The 19,164-nt window shown below is 46.3% G+C and overlaps 1 protein-coding gene across 2 annotated transcripts in view; it reads right to left on the minus strand.

Moving 5' to 3' along the window:
- The window catches only part of yme1l1b (YME1-like 1b), a 41,735-nt gene that overhangs the window by 9,601 nt on the left and 12,970 nt on the right, over window positions 1-19,164 (minus strand). For both annotated transcript variants that reach the window (XM_084327411.1, XM_084327410.1), the window contains exons 9-14: window positions 18,832-18,984; window positions 10,395-10,527; window positions 5,892-5,954; window positions 5,541-5,653; window positions 4,073-4,228; window positions 3,215-3,366 (exon numbers count right to left, since the gene is read on the minus strand). In XM_084327411.1, coding sequence (XP_084183537.1) covers window positions 3,215-3,366; window positions 4,073-4,228; window positions 5,541-5,653; window positions 5,892-5,954; window positions 10,395-10,527; window positions 18,832-18,984 — 770 coding nt within the window. The remainder of the gene's footprint in view (window positions 1-3,214; window positions 3,367-4,072; window positions 4,229-5,540; window positions 5,654-5,891; window positions 5,955-10,394; window positions 10,528-18,831; window positions 18,985-19,164) is intronic.

Consider the following 19,164-nt stretch of genomic DNA (forward strand, 5'->3'; position numbering starts at 1 on the left):
GAGGCTAACGCGGTTATTGGTAATCAATAATCAGAAACAACGTCCCCCGCCCCCCCCCCCCCCTTTCATGCATACATGCTTGAGGATCGTGCCGATCATATGTAGTTTGAGTTTTAACTGTAGCATATGTATAACAGAAATGCCATTGGATATAACGGTAGTAGCTATTAGCCCTTTATCTCGCCTTTCAGGAAATATACTAGACCAAATCCTGTATAACGCTTATATTCACGGCGCTATAAAATGAGAACGTATTGATGATTTTTTTTTCTTTAAGCCATTTTGAAGGGACGGTTTATGGTCTCAATTGACAATGAGAATGGACAGATAGCAATACTATAAAGTATAGATTTAGCTCTACAAACAGCCCCACGTCCGTTTACATTTGCCGGTCCTCTAGAGATTTATTAGACGCATCCCAATGGCCCCGAATGTGTTAACCATACCAATAACCATAACAAACCAATAATTTGGTCATACACTTTTTCTTGTCCTCACTGTTCCTATAGTTTTGTTTTTTAATTAGTGAGTCATGATTTTATCCAAATTCTTTTATTCTACTTTTTTATCTGGTTTCACTGTCACATTCATACAAAAATATGGTCTAGAGTATAAATATGTTTTTATCGTTTTCTGCAGTATTTCATAGAACGTGAGATATAGCCATAAATGCATATCAGGCCACGTGAGCGGATCGGCGCGGGCGAGAAATCCACTCTTCGCTCTTTAAAGCTTGGTCCGCTCCGCTAATCGCTCATGTTGACCCCGCCCCCAAGTCGCTCTCCGCTCGCTCACCGCTCACCTTGAATCGAGCGCTCCCCGCTCCCCACGCCACATCGCTCGGCAGATTTTTTTTTATTGGAGCATGGTGTAAATTAGCTCAAACTACAACAGTCTACACCCCCTGGGCCCCTTAACAATTGTTTGTATTGAGCCGCATTGTAATTATACCCATTCTGCAATGTTAAATAACGTTGTTTATCCATTCACTAGCTCTATTAAGCGATGATAGCTAGCCTAGCCACAATGCTATGGTCGCTGCCATTAACGTTAGCATGTAAGCTAACGACAACAACAATGGCGTCAAAACTTTTTCTAACAGGATGTGAGTGACAAAGCCTGAACAGGATATCACAGGTTCACCCTTCTCATTGGTTGAAAATGGCCTTCATGTTTGTACATCGCCATCTGTTGCTTTGGCATTGTACTACATCATGTATATTACATCAGTGTTAAACCACTGTGTGAGCGGCCCGGAGCGGATTGGAGCGGAGGAGAACTCGTTTGACGTCGCGCCGACCCATTTTAAAACCCACTCCTCGCTCACGTCAAAACCGCCCGCTCCGCTCCCCGCGCCGCTCACGCTCCAATCCGCTCACATGCACTGATGCATATTTATATTAGATCATCAAATGCAGTTTGATACCGATCGACGCCAGATAAAAAATTTCAACTGTACATGATCCTAGACGTTATGACTCATCATGCGCGTTTATAATTCCGTGACCGACGTTAAATGATTCATGTAGTATGGGTGATATATTGATCAGAGCAGTTTGTATCGAAATTGGTAAAGAAAAGTGCAGACGATAAAAACAGGTGCATTAAAACACAGCTCGTCTGAGTTAAACTTGAGAAAAGGGCAACATGCGTACCCGTCGTTGAGATAACACAGTGGATACAAACCTTGAGCGTTATCATTCAGCTGGAGCAAAAAGTCATAGTAGACACGTGGCAACGGCAATGTTAGCTAGGAGAGCTGGACAACCAGCACGCACCGAGCTTAGCTTAATCGGGCTCAAGGCCTGTTATATCCTGATTCACATAGGCTGCTCCGCCGAGAAAGGACCATCCCCCTCGACCGGCAGATAAGTTAAAACATAGTTCGTCCGAGTGAAACTTGTGAAACACAGTTCGTCCAAGTGCAACTTGAAAAAAGACAATATGCATAACAGTCTATGCGAAGTTCAGTGCGAAGTTCTATGTTCAGACAATAAAAAGGCAAATGCGTTAAAAAGCACAGGTCGTCTGAATTATACTTGAAAATAGTCAGTGTGCATACCCGTTTCTGGAATAATACAGCGTAGATGAACCTTGAGTGTTACCGTTCTGTTGGTCCGAAAAACTGCGGTAGGCGAGTGGTAACGATAGTGTTAGCTTGGAGAGCCGGAAAGTTAGCATAGTTCGCGCTTAGCATACCAAGGCTCCGAGGCCTGTTACTCCCCGGTGCCCGTTGCCTGCTCCGCCGGGACCGGCTCTCCATCCTCGGCCGGGGGGGACGCCGTGCCGCTTCGAAGGAAACTCTCCGCCTCGGACGGCGACGTGAACAGGCGGTTGCAGGAGACAACTCTGCGGCCCATCTTGATCTTCAGAGTCGCAGGGTATAATAGGTAGACCTCGATGCCCTTCTCACGAGCAACTCCCATAGCCTTAGAGAAGGCCCTGCGACATCTGGTGGTGTAGTCGCTGAAATCTGCTGCGAATCTGAGGGTATAATTACCTACTTTTGGAGGGTGTTTCCTGGCCTCTTGGAGAATAGCCAGAAACCATTGTGGAATCATCTTTTCAAGGTACTGAATCGGCGCATCGTTTTCAATGTTTTCGGGCAAGCCGTATATTCTGATGTTGCACCTTCTATTCTGGTCCTCTAGGTCAGCCATCTTATTTTCGTAAAAAAGGAACTCGTCTTCAATCGCCGAGATCTCGGTGGAGTTGGTTTCAGCTACGACCGCCACCTCTGCCATCTCTTCTTCCACCCTAGAGAGCCGCGTGGTCGCGCTAGCTACATCCTCCTGGAGCGAGTCCAGTCTGTTGGTTAGCTGCAGCATGCTAGCATCAAGCTCAGCACAGAACAAAGTCCAGATAAATTCACCGTCAACCTCATTTAATGTTCCAATCTTGTTCGGTATTTGTTTAGCCATATCTACGAGGTATAATATGTCGTAAAATTAGCGTCGTAATCAATATTAAAGTGAAGTCGTCACGGAGCTCGGAAAAGTCACAGCGCCATCTGATCCGAGCGTAAACCGGAAGCCCCATACAAGATTTATCTTGATCAATCAGAGTTGTCTCTGTATTAAGGTTTAAAACGATGAGCCTGTTCTAGTGTTTATTAAATGTCCTTCCCAGTACAGATTTCTTATTTTAAACTAGGTTAAGTGCAACTGCGTGCATTGAGGTCAACGACCCACGAGCCCGGCTGTAGTGTTCTTACGTGTCCCAGACTGGGCCCCCTGGGCATGATGGTGGCCTTGTTGATTGGCATGGCGTCTCTGGTGTAGGTGGCCACGATGGCGTGGCCCGATTCATGATACGCTGTGATCTGCTTGTTCTTCAAGTCAATCTCCACGCTCCTCCTCTCCGGGCCTGAGACAGACAGAGAGGGAAGAGCATGAATAGAAGGAAAAACGAGAGAGAGAGACAATGTGACGAATACAATTCGGACTTTTAGTGAAGTTAGTCTCAGTCCCACTAACCAAGCATCATCTGTGTATGTATGTATGTATGTATGTATGTGAGAGAGAGAGAGAGAGAGAGAGAGAGAGAGAGAGAGAGAGAGAGAGAGAGAGAGAGAGAGAGAGAGAGAGAGAGAGAGAGAGAGAGTGAGGAGTGAATCGAATTGAGTAAGGGCAAAGGAGAGAGAGAGGGGGAGTGAATTAAATTGAGTGAGTGAGGATGATAAGAGAGAGAACGACAGAGAGAGAGGAGTGAATTGAGTGAGGATGATAAGAGAGAAAAGGACAGATAGAAGGAGAGAAAAGGGCTGCTCATCATTTTAGATGATGATACAGGTTGGTTTAGTGCATTTAGTGAGAGAAAGGAACAGACGGAAACAGAGCAAGAGCGAAAATGATTATAACCAGAAGCGTATAATTATATATGACCTTAGTGTTGTTCATTACCAGGCAGGGATGTAGTTGGGGGGGGGGGGGGGGGGGGGGGGGGCTCCCTCACTTATTTGCATTTTCAAATGATAAACAAAATGTAGGCCCTGTACTCTATAATCATTGTCAGACATTCAATGTCGCCTGCCGTTCCTACACCCACCAGCTAAACCCTTCTCCCTGCTCACCCATGAGGATCTTGTCCTTAGCGAACTCCAGCTCTTTCAGGGTGACCATGTCTTTGCCGTCTACCGCTGCCTTCAGGGCGGCCTGGTTCACCAGGTTCTCCAGATCGGCGCCAGAGAAGCCCACTGTCCCCCTGGCGATGATATTGGCCTCTATGTCTGCAGTGGAAACAGACCGAGACAAATAGATGGGTCAAATAGATATTCCAGGAGAATGGATGGTCCGGTCGAATGGCAGAAAGATATTAAATTAGGGCTGGGCAATATATTGACATTTATTGTTCATCTGTGTCATCATATTGCGGGATGTTTTGTCGTAAATTAATGATATTAAATTTTTACGTCAAAACACTCAACTAGACATATGCAGTCAGCATTAAATCCCTGAAAAGGCACAACTCCTCAATGTCACCCTTTGATCATGTCCCTGAGGGTTTAGTAAGAATGACATGTATGGCCGAGGAAGAGCTGGAAAACATCAACTTTCATATAGATAACAACATTGAGTAGTGACGTTTGTGGTTGTGAAAATAGCAGCACCATAAGGCCAAATTACTCAAAACTTCACAGGCCTCCTTGCCATTATAGGACAAACACACTTTTGAGCTTTGGTGAAAATAATTTCCTGTTACCATGCATTTTTCAAAAATTTGATTGGATCTGTTATTATGTAAATCACACATTTAAAAAAAAATTGGTCCCTAGATGCTAGACAGCTCGTTTTGTGAGAATCAAGTGAACAGCCTTGGAGGAGTAGGGAAAAAAGTGGTCAGAAGATAAAAGCATTAAAAAATGTTAATGTTGGCCTGATGATGGCGCTAGAAGAAACAGCATGGGGTCACCAAAATAAATAGGGTTCTTCCTCTAAGGGTTATGAATGTGCACCACAAATTAGAATTTTGAAATTTGAACATTTGAATGAAAGTTACCGCATTCACATCCAGGATCTGCGGACACGGCAGTGGTTGGAGTGAATCCATAATATCCTGACATAATATCCTGTCGTTTTGGGGATAGTTATTTTGGACATATTAACTATATATCCATTCATCTGCAGTTCCAATATGATGAACATCAATTGGATAGTCTAACATGTCTAAAAGCATCTAACATTTTCCATACCTAAGCAGATAGTAATCAATCATTTGTATATTGTATATACTGTATTTTTTTTATTATGCGCTAACCACCATAGGACCCTCAAAATATTTATATTTGATCAGCCCTACATGAAATTCTATGGTCTGGTCCAAGACTATTGCATTGTAATGCCTCAACAATACACAAAAGATGAACGTTTTAAACCAATATTTCTGTTCACAGCTCCAAAAAGACTTATAGATGTGCCAATCCTTTTAATTAGATTGATCAAATTCAATTTAGTCAGCACACACGTTTATGTACACTGTATAAACCATATTTAATGTACAACACAATTATAATGTGGCCTAAAGATCACATCAACTCCAACCTGGATCTACTTTGATCTTCTTGAGGTACCAGTTGAGGATCTCTGTGCGTCCCTTCACGTCTGGTTTGGGGACAGTCACCTGCATGTCAAAACGTCCTGGACGGACCAGAGCGCTAAAGATAAAAGGGAGAAGTTGATCAGTGAAACACTAAAAGGTGAATTATGTTTTTTTTTATGGTTTGAGTGCAAAAAGTAGCACAGAAAGATCCCATCATTCTGGTATAATCTCAGTCCTTTCTCTGACATGACAAGAGCAGCCGTCTTGCTGCCGGTTGTAAACCTTGACATTTGTAATGTGGGACCGTAAAACTCTTGACATTTGGCTCAACAATGAGACCTGGACAGACATACTTATCTAAAGCCTCTGGGAAGTTTGTTGCCCCAATGACGATCACACCTTCATTTGGTTTAAACCTGCATGACACGAGACAATAATGTAAAAGTTAACATTGTACTAATCATAATGACATTTGCACAATAGGGTGATACTGTATAAGCAAGCACCATACTGCCGCAGTGCTGTACTATACCAAGTCACCCACAAACAGACCTGTTTAAATTTTCCTAGCCCATGGCATTAAGATGTTTCATCTTTTATGTATTCAGGATGCCTAATCTTCTGCTCACGTTCCAACCAACAACCAAAGAGCACATTCAGGGCTATTTTAATCACACGTTTGGCCCAAACGAAGCATTAGGTGCCTTTGGCCTCATGACTGCGTTTGGCCGTTGCACAGCACAACACTGCCAGAATCACTATATAGAACTACCTTGAGTGTATTAAGTTTAAGTTTATTTGCAAAAGGGACAGTGCATATTAATCAACATTAACACATTGAGTGCCACGGACGCGTTTTGTCGTTAGTTCATGCCGACCTTTGAGTGCCCCAGACGCTATATAGCGTTTGTTTGTTTGTCTTTTTTTTTTTTTTTTGCGATTTGAATTCATATTTCATCAATCGAGCCTCGGGTTAGTGCTGCAGTCTCTCTGAGCTCAATTGGGAAGATACCGCCCCCTATCGTCTCTCCCTGTGTAACTGCACCCCATTACTTTACACTGCTGAAGGGGGGGTGGCCAGTTTGCTCATTTAACTTTTCCATCAAGCCAACTGAAGGATCGATTGTGCTCGCCGGCCCGGAAAACACGTGGATTATGTATTTACAGGACCCAACACTTTAATCAATAAGCATGATCGATATTTGGAATGGCGATCAGGAATTGGAATAATCTTTTTGGATAACATCTGATCTCAGGTAAGGAATTTATTTTACCAGTCTTGGATAATCAGAGCTGTTTTCACAGAGATATAAGCGTTTGCCCTATGCGTGTGTGTGGCTGTGATCGCTGATGAGGAAATGAGAGAATCGATTTTTCAGCCCGCCTCTATAGCGTGCAAGTACACATATACTATCGATAATCTAGCGTTTATTTGAAAACGATTCATAAATAGGCAGAAAAATTACAACGTTTGTGTATGCTAGAATATTCCAGTAAATGCCGTTCATCACGGAATCTATATATTTTCCTGAAAAACTAGGGCTTTTCAAAATGCTATAAAACGAAAATGAACCGATTAAAAAACAATCCGTTTCGACAATGTTGACTGCAAACAAGTCATTGATAAACGACAGGCAGATTAGACACATAGCCATAATTTAAGAGAGAGATTATGCGCTCACAACGCTATCATTGAAGTGGGTCCTGGCATTTAATACTTTGATTGCCACTCACGTGTTTTCTCGGATTTATAATAGTTACGCTGAAAGCCACTCACGAGATTTCTCAGATTTTTTTTTTAGCGATCTGAAATCATATTGCATCACGCGAGCCTACCCTAGCCTGCCCATGAGCCGAATGGTGATCAGGAATTGGAATATACCAGTTGGATACCATCTGATGTCAGGTAAGGAATCTATGTTATCAGTGTTAGGATAATCAGACTCGTTTTGATGAAGATATAAGCTGTTTTGTGAAATGTGCTCTATCGGTTTCACTGTAAAATCCATGAGGAAATGAAAACGGCTATTATCAGCGCGCGCCTCGAATGGGCGTGCGTGTACGTATAATATTGATCATCTAGCGTTTATTTGAAAACGATTCATAAATAGGCCGACAAATATCAACGTTCTGGAATATTCCAGTAAAAGACGATTATCACAGAATGGCCCAGAATGGGCTGTTTTTTACCTCAAAACGGGTGCTTTTCAAAATGCTCTCAAACGGAAATGAAGCGATAAAAAACCAATCTGCCTTGACAGCACTGACTGGAAAATGATTCTTTGATAAGCGACGGGCAGATTAGACACATAGCCATAATTTAAAACATAGATTAGGCAATATTAACGTTAACATTGAAGTGGATGGTGGCATTCAAGCACTAAGTCTGGCGCCACCTGGTGGCACTGAAAGTGTTAACCCTGTTTCCCATGTTAACACTTTAATCGCCGTTGACGCTGGAACACGTCATTCCCCGCCATGCTCATTCTGCCGAAGACGCTGGACAGCGTCTTTGATATCAATATTTCAAAAATCTGTGATCGAAATCATATTTCTCCCCCGGAGACATGAGATGTACTGGTGAGCCCCCATCAACTCTCTAACGGTTCAAGAGCGCCATCTGGTGGCCGATCGGCGGATCGCCCAGGGAAGAAACAGGAAGTGGAAGCTGGTGCTCATTTCAATTTGGTCCGATCACTCGGTAATAGTCCCAGGACTCGAGCTGATCACAACGGATAGTGATCCGTTACCAATAACTCGATAAACAACATGATTTGGGGGGCGGCTACGTGGCGTAGTGGGCAAGGCACTCGCCACGAAATGCTGGAAACGCTGGGCTCGTCAGTTCGAGCCCAGCGCTCCACATTTGCTTTCAGTTTAGCTGGTCGTCCACAGTAATACACATTGGCCGTATTACGGGGAGGGAAACTGAAGGGTGGGGATCGGGCATTGTGGACAGCGACTCCTACAGGTCGGTTGGTGCGCCTGCGCAGTAGAATCAGGAAGTGTCGGGGGCAGCGTGAGCCTCCCACGCGTTACTCCTCGCCACTGAGAGATCGAGCTGCGCAGGTGAAAAGATGCGACTGCTGTTACCTCAGTCCAGTACCTTAGTCCGACTCCACATTGCAGCCGGCTTGTGGGAGGCAAGAAACAGCGTCCGTGACAGGGGAGAGTTGAATTGGATGATACGAAATTGGGATGGGAGAAAATATAGAAAAATGGGAGAAAAAGTGGATAAAAAAAATAAAAAAACAACATGATTTGGACGTATACCATTATACAACCTGGAAATGGATCGGGTATTTCGACATCCCATAATAGAAAAAATTCTGTTCCACGCTCATCTCCCAACGGCGAGAGGAAGCTACGGTGAGTTTCAGCGTTATTTTGTAACGTCTTCTATACTAACTGCTCTAATGATCATATCACCCACACTAGATGAATGATATAACGTTGCCCACGGAATTATAAACGACCCCCCCCCCATCCGGTCATCATCAGATCATACGTAGTAACTTCTAGAAGTACGTCCATTTGAAATTTTTTATCTCGCACAGATTCCTACCAAACTGTATTTCATCATCAATATAATGCATTTAGGGCTATAGATCAAGTTCTGGAGAAAGCTGCAGAAAACGATAAAAACATACTTATACTTTAGACCGTATTTTAGTATGAATATGTGAGTGAAAAAGTATAACGTTGCTACACCCTGAACAATAGATATAAGACATTGAATGGGCCATAGTAATGTCAATTTAGCAATAAAATTTAAAAAGTTATAGCCCTGCAAAGAAGGGGAACTTCTCCATGTTAAATAGGGCTGGCGAGGGATGGTAAATTATGAATTTAACCCTGGCGATCAAAGTGTTAATGGCTGGCACTCAAACTGTTAAAAATGTAAATACACCAGAATTAGCCAGAAGGCTAGATTTCATCTGTAGTCCCTGGCCAAGATGTTAAAAAGGGCATCAACCTAAAGTGATACAAAAGGTTATCACACATAACATACATCAAATAGGCCTACATAAAATACAAAATCACAATATACACATTTTAACAAAAATACACATACAACAGAATAAAGCTGAATTGCATACACAACACACAGTTAATGAATTTAGCTGTGGGTGCAGCTCTGGTGTTCTTTGAGACAGATTTTAACAGTTTTTTTTTTTAATTGTTGAAGCGTGTTACAGGTCCGGATATGTGTAGGCATAGTGTTCCAGTACTGTGTGGCTCTAACGGAGAATGCGGATTGTCCAAATGCACTCTTCCTGAGCGGAACCACGCAGTCCCCTTTGGGTAAGGACCTTGTGTGTCTTCTATTGTCCTTTCTGGCTACATACAGACTCAGTGGTGGGGGAGCCAGTCCGTGAACATTTTTAAAAACAAGGCAAGCGTTGCTGTACAATTTAATGCTCTCTAGATAAATTAGTCTATTCTTCTGGGTAATATGGCAGTGGTGATACCTGTGAGGCTTCTTGTCGAACATTTTTACTGCTTGTTTATAGAGGGACTCAAGTTTATTAAAATTGGTTAACAGATGGGAGTACATAATTGTTTTATTGACACACTAATTAATTAATTAACTAATTAATTAATAATGAACACAATACTGTTTGCCGTTTTGCTGATGTAGGGCAGAAGAATCTAGCTGTGAGAAAACATATCGATACATTAAATGTTCAAATATATCTCTCCGATTGGTGTAATTTATCAACAGAAAGTAAACTAGCGATGCTTTCAGAAAGACATTTTCAAACAATGTTGGCACTCGTTGGAATGTAATCTCAGTCAATCACAAGTCGTAATCTGAATTCATATTTGACACCATGTCATCTTTAGAGTCATACCCATCCATCTCAGCCAGCAGCTGGTTGATGGTCTGTCTGGAGTAAGGGTGCATGGGAGACTCGATCCTCTTCCCACCCACACTGTCCAACTCATCGATGAAGATCACACAGGGAGCGTTGGCCTTTGCCTCCCCTGGAGGAGACAGCGAGAAGGGAAAGACAGATGTTGAGGTTAGATGACAGGAGGAATAGATAGTAAAATTATAGATTCTTGTAATAATCACAATTCAGTCTTTTCTGATTCTGTATCAATGCACTGTATTTAATAATCTAGTTAAGTTATCTCTTCTACTGCCTTTTGGAAGAAAATTAACAGGGTTGCAGATGCAGGATGATTAGATACTGCACTGCACACTTAGAACGATAGGATACGAGTACTGGCTGAGCGTCTCGCTCTTTCGCCATATTGAGATATACCTCATCTCCAGTACCTACTGTACTTCATTAACGAAAACAAAGTAACCATGCACTTGACCAGGCCCCGCCCCAGTGTCCCCCTATAAGGCACCAGGCATGGTCACACTCGCCCTTCCTCAGGAAAAAGTTTTCCATCAAGAAAAAACCCATCAAGGGACCTCAGGGCGCGCTAAGAGCGAGACGCTCAGCCAGTACTCGTATAACTAGGTTATATACATAACCTATCGTTATATGTTCGTACTGGCGAATCGCGTCTCGCTCTTTCGCCATATCGAGATATTGGGACAGAGCAGACGCGTGGCCCGACAAAATGTACCCCCTGAGGACCCGCAAGCCCTACCACCAGGGGGGAGGGGAGTCCCGTCACCCCCCCTTCCTAGTGAAGAAGGGGCGGCAGTCAACTCCACCCAAGTGCGAAAAAGAGGGAACTAGAGACCCCTAAAAACGCACAGCACAGGCGGGACCACATGTGACACATCACCTCGTGGCACACACCCACAAACCCCTGCTAACCCACCGAAGGGCGGGACACAGGGGAGGTCCCAGACCTCAGAACCGCCTGGGAGACAGAACCCCCAGTCATGTCCATGAGGTAAAACCTAACGAAGGGACCCAGGGAGGACCAGGAGGCCGCAGCACAGATGTCCTCCACCGAGGCCCCCCCTAAAAAGGCGGCAGAGACCGCCACACGAGTGGAGTGCGCCCTGACACACCCAGGGGGGGGCCAGCCCAGCCAACGTGTAGCAAAGGGCAATGCCCTCGCACAACCAATGTGACAGGCGCTGTTTCGACAGTGCCTTACCAGCCAGGGGAGGAAACTAACTTTTTGGCTTACCAGCCAACTGGCGGGTATCTGATTTTTTTTACCAGCCAAATAGATTTTTTACCAGACAAAAAAAATCGCTAATTGTGATAATTACTTCTTTGTACGTCTTCGTCTAAATTGATTTTCAATCATAGTAAATTAATCACACTGTCTCTACTCTTCAAAATATTACATCATTAAATCACATATTAACATGAAAGAGGGAACTATTCTGGACTGGGTTGGGCTGAACTGGGCAGTGAAAGATGCTGGGTTGGGCTGGTCTAGGTTATACTGAATGATGAATTGAAAATGAATTGAAAATGGGGGACCCTGATGTAAACAAGACGAAAGTCTTTCTCTGGTCTGCATCCCCTTAACAATTGCATGTATTGAGCCGTACTGTACCCATTCTGCAATCTGTTAAATAAAGTTTTCATTCATCACAGCTCAACTACTAGGAATGTGTGTCTGACTCTTAAGTGCAGGAAATATTCATCAGAAAGGGGGGACATGATGGAGGGAATGGAAAGAGCAGGTTTGACAGGAGCAGGGTTGAAGGGATTGATTGATTGAAAAGTGTATTAACAGATTGCAGAATGGGTACAGTACAGTTCAATACATACAATTGTTAAGGGGATGCAGACCAGAGAAAGACTTTCGTCTTGTTTACATCAGGGTCCCCCATTTTCAATTCATCATAACATATTGGAGTGTGGAGGAAGTGGACAAGGCATTAAGCAAACAGGACTGAAATGGGGGACCCTGATGTAAACAAGACTAAAGTCCTTCTCTGGTCTGCATCCCCTTAACAATTGTGTGTATTGAGCCGTACTGTATTGTACCCATTCTGCAATCTGTTAAAGTTTTCAATCAATACTGGGTTGGGCAGTGAAAGAACCAAGCATTTCACTGTAATGTAATAGCTAAATAAAACAACTTGAACTTGACTTGTTACATTTGCACTCTGGTTGTATGCCAAATGTATTCTGGTTGTACTGTACTTGTGCTGTAAGATGACAATACATTGGAACCGAATCGACAACGCTAGGGGTTCAGCGGGTGTATTCTGAATGCCAAATATGACAACATCACCGTTGTGAAGGGCATATGGGCGAGTGGTGATATGCTGGGAAACCCGGTAATAATAAAATGTCACTCGGCTGCATTTAAGCAAAGCCGCTCAGTATAGTCCACTATGTTGAATGCGCGTTATGGTAGCTTGTTACATGCTAGGTAGCTAGCCGGCTAATGTTGTTGACTTGTCATTCTCATCCGACTCGAAGGAGACGCGTCGCGTGCTGTTGTTCGCCCCCATGTCAGACCGCACCGATATCCGAAAGCGACGACTCTACATGCAATTATTTTCATCCACTCATGTGTTTTTGTAAGTTTGTCTACGTTGTCAAGCCGGCTGCCGGTGGCAGGAGTTTGTAGGTCTGCGCGCAGTCAGTGGTCTGTCCACTTCCCCTAGATGGGCGGCATCTTCTAGAAAACGAGTGTTCATTGGAGGAGCTTAGAGCGCATCTGTACAACGATGATGTTCATTGGTTATGGTCTGATTATTATGTGGCGCAAATGGGAGGAATCAAGGGGGGAGTCAGAGTTCGGTTTGTGTCAGTGAGCGAATCAGCAGATTGCAGAATGATTTTTTTGTTTTGTTTTGTAATTACTAGTACTCGCCAGACTGGCGAGTGCTCTTCATGAATTACTCGCCAAACGTAAAAAATACTCGCAATTGGCGAGTAAAGTGGCCTAATTTCCTCCCCTGTTACCAGCGCGAGAGCCACCGTAACAAACAAAGAGCTGATCGGTAGCCCTGAGGTCCTGAGTCCGGCTGAGGTAAACCCCCAAAGCCCGGACTGGACACGACAGGTGAAGGCTCACCTCTAACTCACCAGTGTGAGGAGGCGGATGAAACGCCTGAACCACAATATCCCTGGAGCGAAAAGAGCTCCGGATATTTTTTGGCACAAAGACTGGATTAGGCCTCAGAGTCGCACCGCTATTGACACGAATAGACAAGCACTCAGGCCGCACCGAGAGAGCACAAAGCTCACCCACGCGCTTAGCGGAGGTGATGGCCAGCAGGAATGCAGTCTTGAAAGACAGCTGTTCCAAAGACGCCTGCTCAAGAGGCTCAAACGGGGCCTTGGACAACCGGCCGAGGACCAGTTGGAGGTCCCAACTCGTAGACAGAGAAATGTTTCACCGGCTTAAGGCGCCGAGCGCCAAGCAGGAAACGCTTCACAAGAGGGTGGCTGAACAACGTAACGCCCTCAAACCCCTCATGACAAGAGGATATAGCCGCGGCATATACCCTCACCGTCGAAGCAGACAGTTTATCCAAAATAGACTGAAGGAAGGAAAGGACAGCGTCCAGGGGGCAGGACACCGGGTCCCAGCCCCCCACCTTACACCACTCTTAGAAAATAAGCCACCTACCCGCGTAAACCACGATGGTGGAGGGAGCATGCGCGTTCCGGATGGTGTCGACCACAGAAGGGTCCATCCTCTCCAGACTCACCCTCTCACCAGCCAAACAATCAGCGGCTGGCCCAACACAGGGAACTGCCAGAGACCCGTGCGCTTGAGAGGGCCCGCGATGACCAAGGAACAGGCCACGGCGGGGCTACCAAGAGCTGGATCAGGACCGGGAACCACACAGCTGCGCCCCGGTCCGGCGCGATCAGGATCAAGGTCCTGCGCTCCCGACGTACCTGCTCCAACAACTGACCTATCAGATGTATGGGGGGAAAAACGTACAGAATCCGGGGCGGCCATGGATACATCAAGAAGGCATCCACCCCCAAGGGAGGATTGTCCTCCCGACTGACCGAGAACCACAAGGGGCACCGGTGAGACTGTCTGCTCGCAAACAGATCCACCGAGGCTTCCCCGAAGCGGTCCCAGACCTGTCTGACTGTCTGGACGTAGACCCCACTCGTCATGATGAAGACCGCCTCGCGACATCACATCTGCGCCCACATTCTCCCTGCCAGGGACGTGGAGCGCCCTCAGGCTGCGCAGATTGTGAGACGCCCACAGCCAGAGCTCGAACGCCGCCCGGTGCAGACGGATGGAGCGTACTCCTCCCCGTCTGTTGATATATGCTGCTGCCGTCGTGCTGTCCGTCCTGACCAACACGTGCTCGCCCACCACCAAGTGGCCGAGCCGCTTGAGGACCAGGAGGACCGCCTTCAATTCCAACACATTGATGTGCATAGCAGACCGGGCAGCATGGACCATCCAGCTGCCCCCCACTGCGTTGTTCCGACACGTCCCCCCCCATCCCGCGAGGGAGGCGTCGGTGAAGACTGACGTGTGACCGCCTGCTGCCCAAGGGGACCCGCTGGTGAGGGCACCAGGCCTCCTCCAGTAAGCGAGATCCCCCCGTATCGACAAGGGAACCTTCAAACGTTTCCACTTGTCTCTCACCAGGTCTATTTTCATACTGGAAAACCACCTCTGTATCCTCCTCATGAAGAGGAGGCCAAGAGGGACCACAGAGTGAGCAGATGCCATCATACCGAGCAGGCGCATCACATACAGCACCGTAACCGTCCCGCCAGGACGGAGACCCCTGAGCGTGCCGAGGATAGACACTGGCCGCTGCTCCGAAAGGGTTGCCCTCATGGACCTTGAGCTTAGAACTAGGGCTGCACGATTAATCGTTTTTTAATCAAAATCGCGATTTGGAATGATGCAATTATCAAATCGCCAAGCCTGCAATTAAAAAAAAATAAACATTTTTTTTTTTTAAACCAGGAAGTCCCATTGAGATACAAGATATCATTTGCAAGGTAGACCTGGCCAAGATGACAGCAATAACATTTGCAATACATCACACAGCAATAAAATGTGCGATACATCACACAAGAACATAATAAATGTGCATGTATACAATACATCACATGTAAACACAAAGCAGTATATATTACATGATAGTAAAAGTGTATAATACAGGGTAATACAGTAATTTTGCAGTTGGGACCCGACTACAGAAAGCAGCAACATTCTTCTTGTAATTTTTTTTTTAAATATGTTATAATCGCATCGCAAATCGCAATCGCAATATCTGTCAGAATAATCGCAATTAGATTATTTCCCAAAATCGTGCAGCCCTACTTAGAACCAAGCCCAAGTACTCCACCTGTTGACTGGGAAGAGGCGTACTCTTCTTCCAGTTCACAGCAAAACCCAGCTTGGTGAGGAATTCCACCACCAGCCTGGTATGAGACCTGGCGACCTCCTCCGACCGGCTGAGGAGCAGAATGTCGTCGAGATAGAAAATAATTCGTATCCCCTGACGACGTAGAGGCTCCAGCGCGGTCTCTACGCACTTGGTGAATGTGCGGGGGGCCAGAGAGTAGCCGAACGGCAACCTCTGGTATTCGTACGCCACGCCCTGAAACAGGAACCGTAGGTATTTCCTGTGAGGAGGGAAAATCGGGATATGAAAATACGCATCCTTCAGGTCTATGGAGGTGAACCAGTCTCCCACCCTGACGGCTTTTAACAGGTGTTTGACGGTCAACATTCTGAACCGTCTCGCCATAATCAGACGATTGAACACGGACAGATCCAGTATAGGTCTGACACCTCCCGTTTTTTTAGGCACCAGAAAATACCGGGAGTAGACGCCAGACATCGCACCCTCCCGTGGGACCACGACTACGGCTTGCTTCGCCAACAGAGATTGGATCTCGTCGGCCAGAGCTGTCACTGCTGCCGACCCTGACAACAGGATCTGCACCAAACGTGAAAACGGAGGGTGGGGTTGTGCGAATTGCAAGGCAAGCCCCCGACTCAACGTTAACTCCATCCACTTCGACATATGGCACTGCTGTAGCCATATGTGATGATACTCCCAAAGCGCACCCGCCGCCCTTTGGCGCTGGCCCGCTAGGAACTGTAGATAGGCGGCCCGGTCCCACCCGCTGTGCGTAGCCAACTCTGGACCCGCTAACCGTGTGGGCAGGGCGTTTCGTGGAGTTGGGACATCGGTCCCTGATACAACCCACGAGGCAATCACACCCAAGGGGAGACCCCGACAAGGGCCAGTTTGATACAGGAGAAGCTGACATCATACCAGGTGACAAGAGCTGCCCCACTGAACACCCCTCCAGCATGGACCGCTGAGGAGCTATTCTGCAGCTGGACATGCAAGGTGTGAGGACCCCATGGGTTCCTACACACCGTAGCCCTGCAGTGATATTACTACCACCCAAATCACACGCGCCTGCCAGACCACTACCGGGCTCTCCGGAGTGGGAGGCACTAACATGATACCCGGCCTGGCGAAGGCGAGGTCGGGGAAACCCGCGCTGAGCATTCTTTCAAAGAGGCCTCGAGTCCCCCTGCTGACAACCTTTGAAGGTGACAGACGTAACACCAGGCTCACCAATCGCAGAACGCGTGGCGAGGGAGCCACGTGACAGCACAACATTCTCACGGACAGACCCAGGCTCAGCCATCAACTGGGTGTCAGCCCCTGTCCCCATGAGAAGCGAAACGTGGGGCCGCTTGCGCTTCATTGAAGACCCGCGGCCAAAGGAAACAAATCTGAGCCCCTTTTCCGCTGGTGTTGGGGGAGGGAGTGATCGGAGAGCGGGCTGCACACAGCAGGACGGCGACGGTTTCTTAGGGCGTGCTCATCCAATGTAGCCGATCCCTCGGCCGCCAAGGCTGTCGGCCTTGTGGACACCTGTTGACGTAGAGCCCAGGGTACCTCAGGCGGGGGGAAACATGGGCGCTGGTCGAGGGCCTCGCCATAGTCGCTGACGAGGCCGTGCTCTCACCTCTGGCTGCATGGTGTGAGGCGGTGTGGGGCCCAGGTTTCCGCAGCCCTGCAGCCCCACTACCAGACACCAATGTGGACAGAAAAACAATCAGCTGAGCCACGACACTGGCCGCAGCTAAATTCCATCCTATGGCAGTATAAACATCATCAGTCCATACTGCCACCTGCCGGGCCGACTTGCTCTCAAGTGTCGGCTTCCGGGTGGGACACCGTTCAAAAAACACATTAGCTACCGACTGACCTTAATCAATGAACCGGTTAAGAGGAGGGAAAAGCGGTGACCGCCCACAGCGGGGAACAACGGGACAGTGACCCAGCATTACAGCATTAGCAGCGCGCTCCACATAAAACGTCCAACTCAGAGTCACGTTTACCCAGATATCCTGCCACTTGCGCCAATACACAACTCGGTTGTCTCACAGGACAACAAGCAGTATTACTAACGCCAACATTAATGCCTGATGGCACAGGGCCTACCTGAGCGCGAGTTAGCCCGATAGCTAAACATCACGCGACGTCCCTCGATCCGCTGTCAAAAGACGAGGAAACCCCAGGACAGGCCCGACGCGCCGTTGGAACATGCCGAGAAGATTCCAGGGGCTGGCAAATCTCCGGCGAAAAACCAACATTGTTCAATTTCTCTCTGCATTTCATAACAGCTAGTTCATGGAATGCACTGCACGTCCATGATGGAAAACGAAAAAAGAGGAAGGGCGAGTGTGACCATGCCTGGTGCCTTATAGGGGGACACTGGGGCGGGGCCTGGTCAAGTGCATGGGTGCTTTGTTTTCGTTAATGAAGTACAGTAGGTACTGGAGATGAGGTATATCTCGATATGGCGAAAGAGCGAGACACGATTCGCCAGTACGAACATATAACAGGAGTGTAATAATGCCATGTGATATCTGAGGCGTTTGGATGAGTTAACACAGTTTTAAAGCTTTCGTTGGCTTTTGTTACCATTTGTGTTATTCAAGTTCAAGTTTCTTTTTATTTGTCACGTATAAAGTACATGTACATTACAGTGAAATGCTTGGTTCTGTATGAGCCCCTAAGAATGTGCTTCATACAGTAAAAAGAGGAATAAAGTCCCCAACACTATATACAAATATACAATATACATATACAAAAAAAAACAATATAGTACAACCTAAGTACAATGAAGTAGAAATGCAGACAATGAGGTAGAAAAATGCTAACTTAAAAAAAAATGCAAGAATGAGGTATGGATGTAGTGCAAATCTCTTTTAATAAATAGATAAAATATGGTGTAGTGTTAAAGTGTGTGTTCTATTATTCTATCACTTTATTTTCCACTCCATAGGACCTTGAACTTCCATTCATATTCATTTTTATCTCATTTGCGACAGAGCAGCGGAAAGAAAAGGAGGAAGGATTAGAACAAGACTGACTGAAGAGGTTCCTGATGCGGCTGGCGCCCACTCCCACAAACATCTCGTCAAACTCAGACCCAGAAGCGTAGTAGAAGGGCACGTCTGCTTCTCCTGCCACCGCCCTGGCCAGCAGAGTTTTACCGGTCCCTGGGGGGCCGATCAAGAGAACGCCTAAAGGGAAGGAGGGAGGGAAGGAAGGAGGAAAGAAAAGAGGGATGAGGAGAAGAGGATTTTGAAAGGCTGGCACATTTATCAATGTGCTCACTAGTCACTTACCAATAACCCCTTATTTAAAGGCTCAAAAGTAATGCGAGCATACATGCACAGTTGCACACATGTATACAGTATATA

The sequence above is a fragment of the Notolepis coatsorum genome (genome assembly GCF_963971535.1).
Source record: "Notolepis coatsorum genome assembly, chromosome: 13".
Classification (NCBI taxonomy): Eukaryota; Metazoa; Chordata; class Actinopteri; order Aulopiformes; family Paralepididae; genus Notolepis; species Notolepis coatsorum.